General features: G+C 36.2%; 1 protein-coding gene across 1 annotated transcript in view; it reads right to left on the reverse strand.

The window, feature by feature from the left end:
- Nucleotides 1-4,816: 4,816 nt before the first annotated feature.
- LOC121422386 overlaps nucleotides 4,817-20,288 on the reverse strand; it is an 87,856-nt gene continuing 72,384 nt past the window's right edge. The window contains exons 33-49 of the mRNA XM_041617393.1: nucleotides 20,065-20,181; nucleotides 18,715-18,831; nucleotides 18,187-18,318; nucleotides 17,527-17,643; nucleotides 16,852-16,968; nucleotides 15,955-16,066; nucleotides 15,271-15,393; nucleotides 14,862-14,933; nucleotides 12,885-12,956; nucleotides 12,345-12,416; nucleotides 11,740-11,811; nucleotides 11,121-11,192; nucleotides 9,567-9,638; nucleotides 8,351-9,098; nucleotides 7,543-7,879; nucleotides 6,766-6,980; nucleotides 4,817-5,625 (exon numbers count right to left, since the gene is read on the reverse strand). Of these exons, the coding sequence (XP_041473327.1) occupies nucleotides 5,470-5,625; nucleotides 6,766-6,980; nucleotides 7,543-7,879; nucleotides 8,351-9,098; nucleotides 9,567-9,638; nucleotides 11,121-11,192; nucleotides 11,740-11,811; nucleotides 12,345-12,416; nucleotides 12,885-12,956; nucleotides 14,862-14,933; nucleotides 15,271-15,393; nucleotides 15,955-16,066; nucleotides 16,852-16,968; nucleotides 17,527-17,643; nucleotides 18,187-18,318; nucleotides 18,715-18,831; nucleotides 20,065-20,181 (2,723 nt within the window). The 3' untranslated portion in view covers nucleotides 4,817-5,469. The remainder of the gene's footprint in view (nucleotides 5,626-6,765; nucleotides 6,981-7,542; nucleotides 7,880-8,350; nucleotides 9,099-9,566; nucleotides 9,639-11,120; nucleotides 11,193-11,739; nucleotides 11,812-12,344; nucleotides 12,417-12,884; nucleotides 12,957-14,861; nucleotides 14,934-15,270; nucleotides 15,394-15,954; nucleotides 16,067-16,851; nucleotides 16,969-17,526; nucleotides 17,644-18,186; nucleotides 18,319-18,714; nucleotides 18,832-20,064; nucleotides 20,182-20,288) is intronic.

The following is a 20,288-nucleotide window of genomic DNA, read 5'->3' on the forward strand; positions in this document are numbered from 1 at the left end:
AATATTTCATTTTTTACACATTTGACAATAAGGACCAACTTGACTGAACCATATAGTATTAAACAATGCTAATTCCACATGTTCAGGGAGGAATTCATTGCTGTTGACAATGAGGAGAAAGTGACAATGAGGAGAAAGTTTGAATATTTCATATAATAAAATACAAAAGAAATAGTACGTGGATGACGTCATCGGTCCCCTCATTTGCAGACTGAACAGGATGTGCATATAACTGTTTTGTGAAATTAATCGAAACTTTGAAATGCCATAACTTTCTTATTTTACATCCGATTTTGATGAAATTTTTAGTGTTATGCTTGTTGGATTTTTTTATTTTTATTCTAATCAGCTTTTCGTTGGAGTGGACTTGTCCTTTAAAGTCAAATGAATGGGATACCGAGCTTGTTGTGGAGACACAGACACATGGGGCAATTGACCCCGATATTTGCCATGACGAAGTTTACAAGGAGGAAAAGTGTAGGCTGGGTCGTACAATAATGGTCGTAGGCGGCGGTATCGGGTGGGGGGGGGACAGGTCCCCCTAAAATTTTGGTTGATACCCTTTTTTTTTTACCCGTGTCCATCACAAAATTTCACATGGACCCCCTAATTCATTTGGCTTCCGCCGCCAGTGATAATGGTATTACATCATTCTAATTTGACCGAGACAAAAAGATACTGTCACAATTTAAAAATCCCCTGGTGCTTCTGCAGGAAAAGTGTATTACACATCCTAATCATTATCAAGTCAAAATGGAAGAAGTAAACGCTGCAATGCAATACACATGACCTCATCTCTGGATGATCGATATACGCGCCTTCCCAGTGGTGTACCTAGGATTTTGCACAGGGGGGGGGGGGCAAATCCGTCCACCCAAAAAAAAATTGACAAGCAAAAAAAAAAAGGTCTTCAACCACAAATATAGTATTTCGTACCAGAAAAAAAAATTTGACAAGCCCCCCCCCCCATAAAAATACGTCCCTTGCATGGGTTGTGACTCGTCAGGGGGTAGACTGCCTCTCCCTGCCCCCCCCCCCCGTATAGGTACGCTAGTGCGCCTTCCGCGTCGCGTTTCATGAATAGTTTTGGCAATTATTCTCACCGGCTACGGGAAAATGCTTACATCCAATTAGCCGTGCACAAAATTTGACGCTGAAAATCACTGACAAAGCTCTTTCTGAACACTTTCTTGGTTTATTAAAGAAACAATTATACCGCCAATCAACGAATACTCTGCATTACATGAGACCATATCTATATTTGGTCACGGTGGCACAATTCCTCAATGCTATGAAGATGGATAAATGTGTCAGTTGAGTTCAAAATCATGAATAACTAATGCCTTGGTCACATTTGTTCTACGGCGGCTGTACGGCGAGTCGAAAACAGCCGTTTTAACTTTTTTTGTACCAGCTACATGGATGGTTTGAATAAAAATGTTCGCTCATTCAAATCACAATCTATGAAGACCCACACACACACAAGCAATAACACATCGCTCTAAATATTTGCTGTGCATTGAAAAACAAGATGACACAAAGTGGTTAAAGTAATGTTATATTTATTTCATTTTCACATAAACCAATCATCCTGATAAAAGTGATAAGAGTGATGGTAATAAATATATTTTCGCAAGTGAAAACAAGATATTATTTCTAGTGACATAGTACTATAAATCGCCATTCCAAATTCATTCGTCCTTGCCAATCTCATCCATACGCGTTATCGTTTCAATACGCCATTGCGTAATTTCCTTCAGCAAGAAACTGATCTAGTGTGCTGCACTCAACCCAGGTGAGGCAAATGGCTACCGGTAGGAAGTAATTCCTTTAAAAAGCTGTGTGCGCTATGAACGCCTAGCTTAGCCGGGTAATATAGGAGCTCCTTGAGTACCTAACAAGGCGGATATGAGCGCAATACACTTGAATACAAGTAATATTTGTGATTTGTCCCTCTTTATTATTTTTCAAATATAATAAAATTGTAGAGAGAGTTTAGGATCAAAGAAAATTATGTAATATCTGACCAATCAAGCATAATCTATCATTTGACCCAGCAAACATACATGTTCCCATTTTACACAATATAGGGTAAACTGTTTTGTGAGTGTTAGCTAGTTCTAAATCATAAGTTCTTACCTTTAACGATGTGATATTGTGATTTCTGATGAGTAGTACCCCGTTATTTAATAATAATAATTATTCATTCCTGGTGTTAGGCATGAGCGATGATCCCATTGAAGACCCTGCTTCCCTTGAATTTCAATTTTTGTGCCACAACTTATCTCAAAGAGGGCCGTCACATCCCCTTGCCTTGATTCCCCTAAAGTGGACCCCCCCCCCGAAATTCGCATATACTGTTAAGATACACTATTTTGATTCAAAGACACTCTCTACCATTCATATTTTAATTTTCATTTCATTTTCATATTTCAACTGATGAGTGTTAGACGAAAATTTTGAAGTTTTATCCTCGTTACTCACAATTTATTGTTTTTTTTTTATTTCCACTCCCCTTTTCTGGCTTATATTAGTAATTTTTAGAGATATCTATATCATTCCATATTGAACATGCTGATGACGATTTTTCAAGGTGTTGTTGCCATTGGCGGCGGAAGCCAAAAATTGTATGGGGACCACCAAAATTTTTTGGCAAGCCAAAAAAAAAGAAAAAAAGAATGTACCCCCAAAAATTAGGGGGGACGCAGGAAACGAAATTGACGAGCCCAACAAAAAAAAGAGGATTATCAACCAAAATTTTTTGAAAAGCAAAAAAAGGTCAACACAAAATTTAGGGGGAGGACACGCCCCCCCCCCTTCGCGCCGCCTATGGTTGTTGCCACCACGCGTCATCACATATTAAGAAATTAAATTAATCAATCGCTTTGGTCTCTCACACACAAATTTACATGGGTCATTGAACCGAAATGATGGGGATTTCATGCCTACATCGTTCATCCGCTTTCATTTGTGTGGTGCTAAAAAGACAGTGCAATATGGGTAGATTATGGATTTACCGATCGTTGGATAAAGGAAAGCATTTTCATATTGAAAATATATAAGAAAAACAACAATGTCTTACCATATCACGCAGAGCATTTCCCGTTCAAATAAAAGAAGGTGAGGGAAAGACTTCGAAAATACACACAAAAAAATGTTTACTATCTACAAATTTTTTTCGCTCACGCTCCGCGCACGTATTGCATGTTCGATGAGATATATATCTTGCTCAGTAGACTGATATGGAGCTTAAAATCTTAAGTTTGTAAGTCAATATAAAAACATATTTCTAATCGAACATCGAGCTTTCATCACGTTGTTTGATTTACAAATTGATTGAAAAGTGCTTTGTACAATATCCTTGTTATGGTCTGAGTGAGGGAAAATAATGGTCGCGCTGGGTGCTCGCATTATTTGATCTGTCATGTACATATTCTCTTCGTGTATAAATTCTCAAAATATCCCTTTTCAAATCCGATTGCCAAAACCTATCAGCTTGCGTTTTGATTGGTAAGTTATACCTCTATAATATTTCTATAACAAACTACTTGGTATCAATCCCTTTTCATGATAGTTTATCAAAAAAATCGGCTCGCGATTTGAGCTCGCATTAATTGTTCAAATAAATATATCAACCCATGCATCCTAATCATAATTACAAAAGTGCTTAAATCATACAGTGTTAAAAAAGCGACCAAAATGTACGTGAGATAATGAAAGGATAAAGAATTATAATTATTCGTGAATTTTTTTTAGAGCAATGACGGGCAATCGGTAAAACTATACATGCATATCCTTCCCACAATGCATTGCTGCAACGCAATCGAGAACCGTCAAGTCACGCATTTTATTTAACGTTTATTTTACGATTCAATTTTAATTTCTTGCATAAGCATGGGTAAACCTGCATATTTAGTTCGGAAACAGCCGATACCACTGGATACTTAGAAAATTAATCATGTTTTTTTCATTAGGGTTTGTGTAACCCTAAAATATCGTTATGCATTTCATGTATTCAGAAACAGAAACATATCACAGACAGAAAAGAAACTATCCATAAAAGGACCAGGTAATGCTTACAGAAATACAGAGAAAGAAATAGATAACAGCCTCCGAGGTATAACAGATGGAAATACTGGAATGTGTATTGAATTATTTTGTTAAAATAAAAATTTATGCACATTATTTACATATTTACACAATCCGATACAAGACAATCAATAAAATAACGTAAGAATATTGATTTAGACAAAATATGTTGATTAACGATTAAGTCACCCTGAAATATATCCTTATGCATGCAACAGATTTAGAAAAAAATAATAGTAGGCAATACTGGAATGTGCATCGAATGACTGTGAAAGAAAAAATCTTTATACACAATATACAATGCGCCCCACAAAAGGAAACCCGCTTTTAGAGATAGATTTCACAATTATTAAATTTGATACTCAAGACAAGAGTGGAATCGCATCTCGAATTTGAAACCAATAGCTAAGCAAATCGTTCACGTATGTCAGATTACAAACAATAAATATTTAGGTATACCGGAAACAATTTTCACAGAAACTCACGTGTGAATCTGAATCCACCCTCATTTCATGAAAAGAAATGCTAATCGTCGAATAAGCAATCTTGTCCCATTTTTCTTCGCAACCTGGTTTTGACATTAAAAATGTCTAACTCGTCTCGCTCATTAATGCGTAAAGTGTTCGTTTCATGTTGGATATCAAAATAAAGAAGTATGCTAATAAACTATCAGAATTTATTTGTCTTTGAAGGATATATATATATATATATATATATATATATATATATATATACATGCATACACATATATATTTATTTACAGAATGAAGTTCAAGACAATAAAAGAACATGAATAAGCATTAGACCTAATTTAGTGTTCTTCCAATAAAGCACTCTTATGCATTAACCTAAAAAAACATATTAAAAGGATTATACAAGAGAACCCATTCAAAGGACACCCCATAGCTAATCAGTAGGCAATACTGGCATATTCATGGAATGATTTCGACAGAAATAATCTTTAATCACAATATATACAAATTTGAACAATAAAAGACGACAATAAATAAAACACTCAGATGAAAGGCATTTCAAAATTTGCAAAGTAATCCCATAATACAACGGCACACTTGGCTCTATCATTAAAAAAAAATTCTCGTAAGATCATCATCTTCTTCTACTCCTTCGCCTCATCTTCCCCTTCCATTTCATCCTCATTTCCTTGATTATCTCCTCCGCCTCCTCTTCATCCAAATCCGCCATCTCTCTATTCATATCATCTCCACGTTCGTCATTTCCTCTTCACCGAAATATAGTTTAGATATCAAGGGATGTTCCGTTTCGCAAATTGCAACATTTGGTTAATATCTTCTCAGTATTCAGATAAAGATTTATCCAGAACAAATACACGTGTACACGTGCAAAAATTAAATACACTTTCTATAGGGCAGTGTCGTATCCCAGTGAGTTGTTTAATTCTAATATAACCATTTCAAGTCGATCTATGTCATCATCTGCATGGAAATTGCCATTCGTCGCACCGTTGACTTCTGGCGTAGATGTTAGGATGAGCGAGCCTGACCACTTTCCTGAATCCTGATGATTTATGCAAATAAAGAGGAACATATCAAGAGAAATAGTACCGTTATCTTGCGCCAGGTTATCGTATAGCACATATCACTAACCAATAAGAGCTTTATGAATCTGTTATATGTTTGATCCAAGATTTTCCTATAAAGAATGATGTACAAATTTCCACAACACAAATAATCGTTCTTTAATGTAACCTTAGACCCTATAAGGCCCATATTCTGAAGTCGGTTTTAATTTAAATTCTGGTCTGAATTTGTGGTATCACTATGGAAAGCCCATCAAGACACAAATATCTAACAATACAGGTTGGATTTATCAGCTCACCTGTTACTCAGATCGTTCATAACCGTCTAGGAACGATATTACTGAATCGGTTTTCTTCACTATCATGACTATTCTGACATGTTGCTACGAGTACAGTGAACATAAAAAAACGTTTTTTTCACAAAATTTGGACAGCTTTGGCTTCCCATAATTTTAGTAGAGAGAGTTAGACCGCATGTGGCCTAAGTTCAATCGGACGTTAGAATACCACACAACATGTCCTAAAAGTTTGTGGTGGCAAATACAAATATACTTACTATGCAATGAGCGTTGGTAATTTCAGGAATATCCAAACAATTAAGAAAATACAGTTCAATATAGGCCTAAAATTGAATATGATAACTTTCAAATTTTTGACGCATCTTAATGCTGTTCGATGCTACTGTCACACCAACGAAACCGACTCCAAACTGACCGATGGTTCGTTGGAAATAACGTAAAACAAGTTCAGTCGGTCTGCAGAAAGATTCGGCAGTGTGACTGCAATGTCATGAGAGGAGTTATATACTGCTATAACTTACTGGGATAATTATTGGGTGCGTCACGGTTTCGTGGATATGAATCACGTCTTTCAATGCGAGGGACGTGGGTTCAAATCTCAATCACGGCGCGTTTTCCTTCAGCAAGAAATTTATCCACACCGTACTGCACCCAACCCAGGTGAGGTGATTGGGTACCCAGTAGGTTTGATTCCTTGAATGCACCAAGCGCCTTCAGCAGCTGGAGCTACTGCCGGGGTAATATACAGTGCGCCACTGAACAGAAAAATCGGTGATTCATATATGCTATATTATTATAATTAGTTTCATGAAACACTACCTTCTTTTTCTCAATGATAACATGATGAGCATCTATCGACCCATGGGTCATGGCGCAGGCGTGGATCATGTCAAGTACACCGCGCAGTTCTTTCCTCACACACTGAACGTCGTCGACCGTAAGATGGAGCTTTTTAGATCCTATGAGACTGAGGGCATCAGACAAGATAAGACGATCAGACTGCGGTGTGTTCATCGGAATAGATCTCGTTGAATCTAAAGAAAAAGATAAAAACCAAGCGGAAATATTATAATTCCGAAAGCATGAGTAAATTCTGAACTTATCCACTCTGTTTTGACCATAAAGGGTAAGAGGGTAACAACATAATGCTCTTGGAGAGGGCCTAGAAATTTGGAGGTGTTATCTTTATACATATATATCCGTTTGTCTTAATTTTTATGGCAGGATATCTGTCTGTGCACAACTAACTACTGCAGAACCAATCTTGCCAACGCGCAGACAAATTGCCATTCTTTGAAGATTGGAGTGGCCCAATTTTGGTAGGCTGAGAAGCCCTATTTTGATATTTAACATATAGAACAAATTCGAGAGACATCTTGGCCACCTCCATGAAGAGTGTGCAGATCTCTAGGTTTTGTTAATGAAATATCTGTACTTTCAGGAGAAACATCGGGTTTACAAATATGCTACATTCACACCAAGACCTACTCCATGCTGACCGACGAAAGGCTTTGTCAATTCGAACGAATGGCATATACCATCGGTCGTTTGGGAGTGGGCTTCCTTGATGTGCCTGCAGTATCCTCCATCTCTCACCTCTATCTCCAGACAAACTGTGCCCTAAACGGTTTTTGTTCCCGCCTTTCACGAAAGTCCCTGTACTTCCGCTTCCTCTACTGCTGCTGCTTGACGAGAAGAACGACGAACCTGTACGGAAGGATTCCAACCTGGTCTTGACGTCCACCGTCGAGATGGTATAGAGGTATGGGTTGATTGAGGAGTTGATTGGCAGGACAAATACGGCAATCCAGGCATAGACTGAAGGTGGAATTATGGCATAGTTCGAGAGAGACACAAAGGCGAGTATGACGATGGGTAACCAGCAACAGATGTCCGTGGCCACGATGACTGCAGTTCGGACTGCCAGTTTAAACTGTAATCAAACGATAGATACCGAGACAGATTTTGTGTGGATATATCTTTCATAAGCCTAAAACCTACATCGTAAGAACAAGGACGAAATATCGTAACATTGTGTTACGGATTCTTTATCTCAGGATGCTTGGGAACCAGCTCTGTCTTTGCCTTTATAATTTGAAACTTTGTTAATATGAGATTATCCTTGGACGTGAAAATAAAACAGAGCTCATACGTTTTTCTCAGTTCAGGCACAATGATTTGTAACCTATTTGTGTCATTGTCAACAAAGAATAACTTTTAGCAATACCTTATTAGGGTCAAACTCACAAGTTTGCCTTTTATTCCATGATGGAAAAAAAATCATGATGTTATATAATTATTGTAAGTGCACTAATTACAATTTTTATTTCGTTATACAAATTGTATCATATTCTGCCACACGTTTTGAATATATAAACTGAATGATATTGAAACCGAACATTACCTCAGAAGACATCTGTTTACTGTTCCTGATGGTTGATCCTGATCGTTTAGCGACAATATAGATCACAGCGTAGCATCCGATGATGGTTACCATGGCGATAAAATTGATAAAGATGGCGCTCATTGCATACTGCCAACCTGGAGGCTTGACGTTGGTGAGAGGCAGGGCAAGGCATACACCGGAGCGTCCGTAGAATCTATCACCGAAGTAAGGGAACGGGATAGCTGGGATGACGCTGTAGATGAGACATACTATCCAGATCGTTGCTGCTGCGATGCGGACCGATTTCCGCCCAAAGTGTTTTTGCGAGAAGGGGAATGCGATGCATAGGAAACGGTCCAAGCTGATGACGGTTAGAATAAACACCGATACCTCACTGGACAGATTGGCCAAGATCCCGGCCAGTTTGCACATCCCACTGGCTTTCCACCTCTCTGCATGGTAAACGTAGACGTGCCTGTAGTGTGCGTCGGCGCTGGCGATGATCAGCATGTAAACACCCATGAGACAGTCCGATATCGCCAGGTTGAAGATCAAGAAAGACTGGACGCGGAATCTCTTCCGGTCTCGTCCGCGTTCTATGACGACGAAGATGTTCCCGACGAAGGCACTGAAACCGAGTATCCACATGAAGATCCGTAGGACGTCAGATCGCATCAGGTCTTGGCAGGAGGAGAACTGGTCTTCGGGCGGGTAGCAACTCTCAAGGTCGGACACAATGCAGCAAAATAAGAACAGGTCAGAAGACCTACAAAAATATAAGGTTTTCATAATAAAACAACATCTAGAAATTAGTGATAAGCAATAGAATTGTGCGTAACATGTGTTTGCCTTCAAATTCATTGCATGAAATAGCATACAAATATAGACTTATATTGACTTATTTGTTGTTGTCATTATTATTATCGGTAGTAGTACGAAATGTCCTTTATTTGCGGTTGAAGGCCTTTTTTTTGCTTGTCAATTTTTTCTGCTGGTACGAAATCCTTTATTTGTGGTTGAAGACAGATCTGACATCTTTCTATGATTTTAACCGGGGCACTGTTCCTATGGTAACTGTCGGATAAAATGGTCGGACGTTTTATCCGACAAGTCCTTTCACGAAACGCCCCCCAGACCAGCGTAAAATCATTTGTAACCTATAGACAACTTCACGAAATACCTACCAAAACATTAATATTTTGGTTACTAGTAATTGAATTGATCTCAAACTTACAAGTGTCGAAGACCATCGAGACCTCTAAAGACGTCCATATCAAAAGTGATAATGTCATTCCCCACCAGATTCCTTTGAGTATTAAAGAAATAATGCAAATAAAGCAATGCAAAATTTTAATCCATGATTAAATACTCCATAACCATGTCTGTGTTCATGAAGAAACATTAGATAATTAATTTCCATCTCTGATCTTTTGTGTCGATAAGCTTGGTGTTCCCCTTTTTCATCAAAATCAAGTAGATCCGCGATCTAGAAATCGCAGTAAAAAAGAACGAGTGTATTTCAAAATATCAAGCGAACGTGGTGTACATGGTAGAGAACAAAATAATGATGATAAATTGTGATTTCTAAACACACAAGGAAGGGTGGCGCCAGGGTATTTTGATACTTTGAATGGGGGTAAGATTAGATGAAAATGACGTAATTTTTATCAATTGGATTACTATACAGGGTATTTTTTTTGTTTTAAATCTTATTTATTTCTTCCTCATATCACATGTAAAAAAATATATATATAAAACATGACATCATTAAAACTTAATTCTTTCAAGTTAACACATAAACATTTTTAACATGGTGAGAAAAGGAATATATATGAATTTCAAATGTAAACTTAAAATCAATCTGCTCACATTTCTTTAACAACTTATAATCACGAAGGGATAAATACAGAACAGAATCCGGGTACAACAGCAAAAATCTAAATTACGGAAATAAACTTATAATCTGTATATAAAACTCAAGTTAAGATTCTCCATACTCTTCAATCAAACTGATTAATGAGGAAGTTATATTAATAAAAAACATACACACAACTTATATAATATATTCACACGACCCAGACTTATATAATATATTATATAATATATTCACAGGACTCAGACCTTTCTTTTGATATTACACTTTTCTCTTCTCGCCCCCCCCCCCCCCCGATCCTTCTCTTCTCCCTCTCTTTTTTTTCATTACTTTATTGGCTCCCCATACACCACCGTGTCTCTTTCAAATTTCCCCTTCTCACCCACAAATTCTCCCAAATATCTTACGCTCTCCTCAAGACCTCATCCGTTCATCGTCTACGATGCAGTTAACTCCTGGACCTCGAACCTCTAGAACGTATGGTGACCGTGCTATTTCTTCAATTGCCCCTTCCATTTGGAATAAGCTACCATCTTACACTCATAATGCCAAGTCTGTGAATCAGTTCAAAACCTACCTGTTTATTAGATGATGCACAGTTGTTGGTCGGTCAATTGGAGGTGCACACCAGTTTTGATATTTGATTGTTAGTATAGTTGCTTAGTTGTGTCATTTTCCCCTCCCACATTTTTTTTTTCTTCTTTCTTTCTTTTCTTTTAATCCCAAGTAACAAAGCATAAACAGAACACAGTGCACTTTGAAACACCAGTAGTAAGCGCCTTATAAATGCTATAAGTCGATCGTATTATTATATTATTACTTCAAAGTCATTAATAAGGGTGGTCGGCCAATGTCCCACGCATCCCTCGAGGTACCGCTCCTTACAATGTATAAATTGCTCTTAGTTGTACTCACAATGTATGGGTATGGTTTAGACCATCGAAAGCTCCCGTCTCGATTCGCTGGATGTTATTATTTTCCAGATCTCTGCAAGATAAAAATATAAAAAAACGAGACGTTTAATGGATTTTTATGAGAAGAAAAAATTAATGATTTTGAGGAATACCGATGTTCACATTTTCATATCACCATCCCAAATGAAGACGTTGATTAAAAGGGTTATATTGGGGGTGTATGTTAATCAAAAGCAGTCATATTGTAGGTGATAATGACGACGCGAGGACGTTGGTCATATTGATGATGATTATGGTGATGATGATGGTGATGATGATAATGATGATGATAACGATGGTGGTGGTGATGATGATGATGATGGTGATGATGATGATGATGATGGTGATGATGATGATGATGATGATAATGATGATGACGATGATGCTTATGATGACTATGATGGTGATGTTGTAGATGGTAATAGAGATGATGAATTGACTGAACAAAAGATGAAGTTGTATGCAAAAACCATTGATAACATAAATAGCATATTTCAAGAAAACTATCTTGTCCAATCCAGGAGATAAAAATGACATAGAACCATTCAGATAACATAAAGGAGTGACATCAGAATACTTACAAGCTTTCCATTGATTCAAGACCACTGAAAGTTCCGAATTCGAGGGCTTCTAAATGGAGATTCTGCAAATTTCTGTGAAAAGCGATTAACGACCACTTTATTTCAGACTGCTTAGAAGTGCTAACGAGGCACTCTATAGTGTATGTCAGCAAATTTAATTACTGTAGGACTATTCTATAAAGTTACCACCTTTCTCATATTTTTTTAAAGAACTTTATCTTTACAATCTTGATAACTATGACTGTATGAACATAAGAAAAACTGAAACGAGTCTATTCATCTAATTCGTTGCGTTATATATTTTATTTTGCATTGTATATTCATTGTAATTAATTTACTGATGTGTGGGTAATGAGTCTTTATTGTTCTTTTTTAACAGTATATAGTTGGAATGAGTTTCAACCTAAAATCAGACATACTCAGTAAGTCTCTTCTTCTGATTAATATACATTGTATTTAGCACATTTGACACATAAAATGAGATACATTTCCAAATATTTAAAAGTGGAATGATTGTTGTAGGCAGGGGCGGATCCAGGATTTTCCAAGGGGGGGGGGGGGGGGCACATGAGTGGGAAATAATCAACCAACAAAGTTTAACTTACAAGATAGGAAGGTTGGAGAGCGAGTTGAAGGCACCAGGCTGGAGAACCGTTAACGGATTTGCAGACACGTCCCTATCAAAGATATGAAAGTAATTATACGGTCAATGGTGAGAAGAGCTTGCGGTCGATATGGTGGGAGCAAATAATGTCGATATGTCGACAGTTCTCTTTAAAAAATAGCATTACAGAATAAATTCATTGAAGATGTCACGGAGAAAAGCCACGCAAGTACTTAGATTTACCAGGCGTTTCACCGAAGAAATATGTTCAGGCGTTACTTAAAAGCACCTGAAGGTATTTGAATCTAAACATTATTTCGTAATGATACAAACAATGGTCGACAGTCATCGTGCTCATCCATCATAGATAATCAGAGACTTTTTGATTTACAATGTCTACTACACAGTAAAATTACAATCGCAGAGTATATACATAGCGTACAATCGCTATCCAAATGTATAGCTTACATGACATGTAAGGATTTAAATAAAATATAGATAAAATGACAAGTTGTCGATATGAAATATTTTTCAAACTTACAGATCGGTCAGTTGATTCAATCCCCTGAAAGTGTCAGAGTATAGAATCCAAATATTATTTCTCGAGAGATCTCTGTAAACAAACATGCCAAAAATTGAGTTATTGTATTTCATATCGCAAATTACATTGATTTCAAGATACTACTTAAAATCAAAAGTATTAAACTATATTATATTTGCAATACATAAAACATTAGCATTATAATCACGATAATGCCGTTCTGGATCACAAAAAAATATACAATACGGAGTCTTTGATTTAGCGAATTATACTATATTCAATTCAATCATTTTATTGTCATGTTTAATCAAAAACCCAGAAAAATTGTCATGAGATTTTTAATAACAAAAAGTGCATGAAAACAAAGACAAGTGGAATGCCTCTGGCCGTCTCACCTGCATCACGCGGTTCAATATAGCAGCAGTGCTGACTTTGCATACTACTCTGACTCGCACAAGATGTTCAGTGATACATGGTTACTCTTATGTCCTCTTTTTATGAACTAGACCAATAAACTTACAGAGATATGATGGTTATTCAACAAAAAACCCCAACATGGCCAAAGTTCATTGACCTTACATGACCTTTGACCTTGATCATGTGACCTGAAACTGGAACAGGATGTTCAGTGATACTTGATTACTCTTATGTACAAGTTTCATGAATCAGATCCATAAACTTTCAAAGTTATGATGGTAATTCAACAGATACACCCAATTCGGCTAAAGTTCACTGACCTTTGACCTTGGACATGTGACCTGAAACACGCACAGGATGTTCAGTGATACTTGATTACTCTAATGTCCAAGTTTAACGAACTAGACCAATAAACTTTCAAAGTTATGATGGTAATTCAACAGATATCCCCGATTCGGCCAAAGTTCATTGACCCTAAATGACCTTTGACCTTAATCATGAGACCTGAAACTTGCACAAAATGTTCAGTGATGCTTGATTACTATTATGTCCAAGTTTCATGAATCAGATCCATAAACTTTCAAAGTTATGATGGGAATTCAACAGATATCCCCAATTCGGCCAAAGTTCATTGACCCTAAATGACCTTTGACCTTGATCATGAGACCTGAAACTTGCACAAAATGTTCAGTGATGCTTGATTACTATTATGTCCAAGTTTCATGAATCAGATCCATAAACTTTCAAAGTTATGATGGGAATTCAACAGATATCCCCAATTCGTCCAAAGTTCATTGACCCTAAATGACCTTTGACCTTGGTCATGTGACGTGAAACTCATGCAGGATGTTCATTGATACTTGATTAACCTTATGTCCAAGTTTCATGAACTAGGTCCATATATTTTCTAAGTTATGATTACATTTCAAAAACTTAACCTCAGGTTAAGATTGCGATGTTGATTCCTCCAACATGGTCTAAGTTCATTGACCCTAAATGACCTTTGACCTTGGTCATGTGACATGAAACTCTAATAGGATGTTCAGTAATACTTGATTAACCTTATGGCCAAGTTTTATTAACTAGGTCCATATACTTTCTAAGTTATGATGTCATTTCAAAAACTTAACCTCAGGTTAAGATTTGATGTTGACGCCGCCGCCGCCGCCGTCGGAAAAGCGGCGCCTATAGTCTCACTCTGCTTCGCAGGTGAGACAAAAACCAGAAAAATTGTCATGAGATTTTTAATAACCAAAAGTGCATGAGAGCAAAGAAAAATCAATCACAAACTATAAATACATCAAAATAATACATACATGTAAAAATAAGTATAAATATATATATATTTCGCCGAAAGTAGTCGTTTTACGACTAGGCAAGCCGATGATATTGGTTTTATCAAACCAATTTTGTGTCTCCACAAGGTAGAAGATAGAATAGAAGAACTCATTGCGATAACAAAATTCACTACTCGAGCAAATCATATCAATGAATTACCAAAGCATTTTCGATTAACGACCGTGTACAACCATAATTTAATGAAAAGTAATAACGACTTACAGTTTCTTAAGATTTCGCTGGTTGATGAATGTATCGGGTATAATCACTTCGATTCCATTGCCAGAGAGTTCCCTGAAGGATAAAATCAAGTATTTGCTATGGTCAATATCGATCAAAATATTGGTTTTCCATTTTCATTGTAAATAGCATGGTCAAATATATATGTTTTCTAGAGGAAGTATTGTGGAAATAAGAGCGGATCCATGGGAAGAGAAGATATTGCCTTTTTTAAATTTTATTATTATTATAATCATTCCTTTATCTGGTCAAACTTTGAATCGTCCTTTCCTGATAAAGGCACATTAGTTATTCTTTAGGGGTTTTTCGAGTGAACAACAAATAAACGCTTTTTAACATTATAAGTAAGGGATAACTGACTATATTATATATACATGTAAAATGAACTTACAAGGACAAAAGAAGGCTAAAGGGAGATAAATCAAGATAAAGAGCGTCCTCTATCGTCGTCTGGTTCCAACGGACGTCCGAGGACCTCTTTCTTCGGTTAATTTCAGATACATTGGAGATCATTCTACCAGGAGCAATGAGACACAACATGATTAAGGGGAAAGCGAATAGAAAATGTCACAATTCCGTTCAAAAACGATTAAAGAGAAAACACTATTCATCATTTTTTGTTAAAAATGTTCCGGTTACTTTTTATATAAAAAATAGACCTTCTATATATTAAAGAGGCATTGGCATTTTCTCCTACATTTGTTTGTGCCTTTTACTTTTTTTTCTTCAACTGTAGGCTGCAAATCGTTAGTTTTTTTCCCAATTTATGCTTTAATCGATCCACTTCTTATTTCTAAGTATACACAACAAAGCATTTACAATGTAATTGATCATTAAATAAGATACAACTGAAATTCGTGAACAAAAACAAATCTACTTTTTTGCATGTTCGACCTATATTTTGCTCCATGTTTAATTCACTTTCTAAAATGTTCAAGCAGTGACAATTTGAGAGAATTACAAGTTTTCACATCAAGTAAAAAAGAGACAAAAAATATCAGAAAACGGGTTGGACGTTCAATTTTGTGGAATATATCATAATACTGCAATAACATCATTGATATTAGAAACTCACATTCTACGAGCATCTATCGAAATACTAGCAGCAAGCTGAGGTGTCCATGCATCAAACGAATCACAAGCAAAACTAAGACCATCACACGAACATCCAGAGGGGCAAGCAATGTCTAGAAAATATTAGATGAAATAATAATTTCAAAAATAACATATGACTATGACAATACACGCATACATTTGACCTAATGTTTTGGACCATCTCCTCCCAGTTTTCTAGTTGAAATAATTACTGTTTACTCACAATAGCTGATTAACCTGATCTTAAACTTTTCATAATATTACCTTTTTAATCGATTTTTACTGCGCTGACCTTTATTTCTTTATGTCGTCTTATTTCGTAAGCCTTACTAGTAAGAATATATATAGGGGAAATACATATTTATATCTCTTTGTGATTACCATAAATAGCGATTTTCTTTTTTTTTTATTGGATATTCATTTGTATATAACCATTTGTAATTTGCTTTTTTTCTTAATTGTAAAACTTGAAACTTAAAAACTTCAGTTTCTTGTATCTTCCTTTCCATTCAAAATCTTTTGATTTACCCCCTTCTCTCTCCCCCCCCTCTCTCTCCCTTCCCTATCACTCCCCCCCTCGAGTCTCCCCCTCCCTCTCCCCCATCTCTCTCACTACCTCAACCTCTCTCTCTCCCACTCTTTCTCTACTCTATCCCCTCTCCCTCTCTCAAAGTTGCCTTATACCTTCGAATTATTATGCATTATTACGATTGATATTGTACTTTAAATCTAACTATGGATTTCGATGTGCTTTGTGAACGGAAATCTCTCTCCCTCCCTCTCCCCCATCTCTCTCACTATCCCTCTTCTCTCTCTCTCTCTCTCTCCATCTCAATCTCTCCCCGACAAAGTGATCCCCCTCTATCTTCTAACTTACCACAGAACATCTCATCATCCCCATCGGTGCAGTCTATTACCCCATCACAGATCTGATCATCTGTCACACAGTATCTTTCCCCATGACATTGTAGAAACCCAGGACACGAATAGAATTCTAAATGGGTCAAGTTAAAAGACAGTGTCGTTATATGTGTGGGTATCGGTAATAAAGTACCAGAGTAATGGGGACCACCATCTTTCTTATAATTTTGAAAGGAGTAAGAAAATAGTGGGAGTAGGTTAGGAAGGGGAATTGTTAATGATAAAATAGAAGCCCGGAACTTGTAACTCTGTATAAGAATTAACCCATATTTTTTGAACTGGGAGGAAAAATAAGGTCAGCTTTAGGGCGTTGCCCCCCCCCCCAACAGACGCAATACATAGGGATTACATCACATCGTTACCAAATTGTAATAAAATTACATGGTAGAATCAATTAACATCAGTTGACGATAAGAAAAAAAAAAAGATAATACCAAATGAAAGGACGTGGGTTTTCATTATATAGAGGGAGCCAATGTGATTATGTTTTTATTTATAAATAATAACTCATCTAAATCAGCATGTTGTGAAAAAAGACCTTTGTAAATACATTCTATTTTGTGATTTTCTGATTGATGGAAATATTTTTATCACCGTCATCATCATACTCCCCCATCATCATAATACGTACCACATTCAAACTCGTCTTCGCCGCCTGGGCAATCTGCAACACTGTCACATCGTCGCCGCAGAGGGAGACAATACGAGTTTGGGCACTTGAACATGTTTCCAGAGCATTCGAGGTCACCTGCATGCAATCAAAACGTATAAATATAGTATAATATCCAGGTACAAAAAAGTAACAACGTTTCAGTTACCATGGTTACATAGACAAATAATCATGAACCTCTCCTTTAAAAATTTTTTTTATATTTTGAGTTACAAAAAGTTTTCAAAATCCTTTTCCTGGGCGCCAACCTTGTCTTCCTGTGACAATGTTTTCTCGGTGTCAAAACTTAATTTATTCTGTCAAAGACTTTCCAACATCTTTTTTGCAACTCGTCACCGTGTCGCAGTGGGATAATCATTGTGCGTACAATAGCAATGTTGACATGATGATTTGAATCATACTATTTTGCAAAATTTCACTCTTTTTGTTTGAAATCAAGGTGAGACTTATTTAAGTTGATGCAAATTTAAGACTTATAGCCCTGATTAAAAGTCTTCAAAATGGACTTACGGGTGGTACAAGACACAAGGACGAAAAAGTCATAGGAAAGACAATTTTGCATCATGGGCATACAGTTTATGAAAAAATGAGAACTAGAGAAAATAAAAAAAATACTCTTACCACAATCACGGAGATGAGTGACGTCACGGCAGCCAAGTTGCAGTCCGTACTCGTCAAAGTCATAGACACAGCGCCACCTGGCGTTGAACTTTTCACCATTGAAACATCTCAATGTATTATCATCAGTGTTCACTGTGAAATTGAAGCATATGACTTTAATTGATAAAACAGAAATATGACCCCAGAAAGGGATAATATTCTCTTATTCTCTACGGTTTTACTTTAAATGTACATAAGGAAATAGTGAATGTTCTAAATTCAATAGCTTGCTCATGTTTTACAATCAACATCAAATAATTAAATGTGCTAAGCCTAATATGATAGAATGTAGGAATATTGCGATTATTATTTTAATATCCGTTTCAATACCATCCACATGACTGTTCATATTAAATATCATATTTCATAACCAATGTTGATATTATCATCATATTAAACAGATGACATTTAAAACAAGGAATGTGCCGAAATTCTTATAATACAATTTAAAAAAATATAATAATTTTCACGATTTGGTCTGATACTAACCACAAAATTGTTCATCTTCAGAATTCAGGCCAGGGCAATCTAGACTACCGTCACAAACTGATCTACCAGGGATACACGTACCATCATAACACTGGAACGTTTCATCAGAACAGAACTCTGTACAAAGAGAGATCAGAAGAATTGCGATTAATCCGATCAATCGCAACTATGGAAAGCCAGCAAAGTCAACATATAAAATGCATGCTTGTTCAAATTTTTCTCTAGATATGAATGTATATCCATAAATTTATTGATTTCTTGACAATTTGGTGTGCTCTTCTTTGTTTACAAAGAACATTTTGCAAATTTCTTGTAGAAGAAATTATGACACTTATGGATTTCCATAGTGTTACGATTGATTGGATCAATCATAACTCTTTGTAAGACAGGGCCCAGAAGAATTACGATTAATCCGACCAATCGCAACTATGGAAGGCCAGCAACATCAACATCTAACATACATGTTTGTTCAAAATATTTTCTAAAAATGACGTATATTCATACATTCACTGTTTTCTGGAAAATTTAGTATGCTTCTCCTTGTTTTCAAATGACATTGAGCAAATTTCTCTAGAGAAAAAATTACGACAGTGTTGGATTTCCATATATATGAGATTGATCGGATCAATCGTAACTCTTTGTAAGACAGGGCCCAGAAAACAAGCAGTTTGGTAGAGCATTACCAATTAAATTGAATTAGCGACAAAGATTTGGTTGACAAGGAAAACAAAATCAGCATTTCGCATTTTACAAAGATTAACATTTTACCGAGAGGGCTAAGCACTTATGAGGGACATTGTAAGACAATGTATAAAAGCCAAGTCAATTTAAAGTCATTAAATCAATAATTACATGCTAACTTGCGAGTCATTACTGTTCAACTTCATTAGATTTAACAGGAAACAATAACAGATTCAACTGGCAAGAGACAGAATTAATTTTTATTTCAACATGTTATATTTTGAATTGGCATGTTTGATTGTGTAAGCCGTGGCAGCTAGTACACCATTTGAACCGGCAACGTTTTCTACATTCATAAAGGCCATAATTATTGATTATGATTCTTTGATTGACCTAATCCATAATGTGAAGATTAATTCGAAATTCGGCTTTGTTGAAAGCGTTCTCCGCTCTATGACAAGAAATTCATTGATAAATAGAAATAAATAAATCCATATGTTACCTAACCAAATAGAAAATAGTTTATTTGCTTCATTCTACGTGTGTTTTTGTCACTGTCTGGAATTAAATCAATGTATTCAAAATTGGAGAGAGATAAAAAAATATATAGCTTATAATCTTTTGCTGAATGAAAAATGAGAAATAGAATAGAAAACATAAGGGACTTACGGCAGAATTCTTCATCGCTACCGTCCACACAATCAAGTATAATATTACACTGTTTGGAGGCATCGATGCATTGTCCGTTGTTACACTCGAATTCATCATCTTTACACTGCGGATAGGCTGTAAAATTACAAGTTCAAATTTTGTATTATGTATTTCAATATTACATTGATGTGAGTTCCATTTTGTTTAAAACCCCTCCCTATAAAATAAGTCATTACGTACAG

The sequence above is a fragment of the Lytechinus variegatus genome, chromosome 10 (genome assembly GCF_018143015.1).
Source record: "Lytechinus variegatus isolate NC3 chromosome 10, Lvar_3.0, whole genome shotgun sequence".
NCBI classification, from domain to species: domain Eukaryota; kingdom Metazoa; phylum Echinodermata; class Echinoidea; order Temnopleuroida; family Toxopneustidae; genus Lytechinus; species Lytechinus variegatus.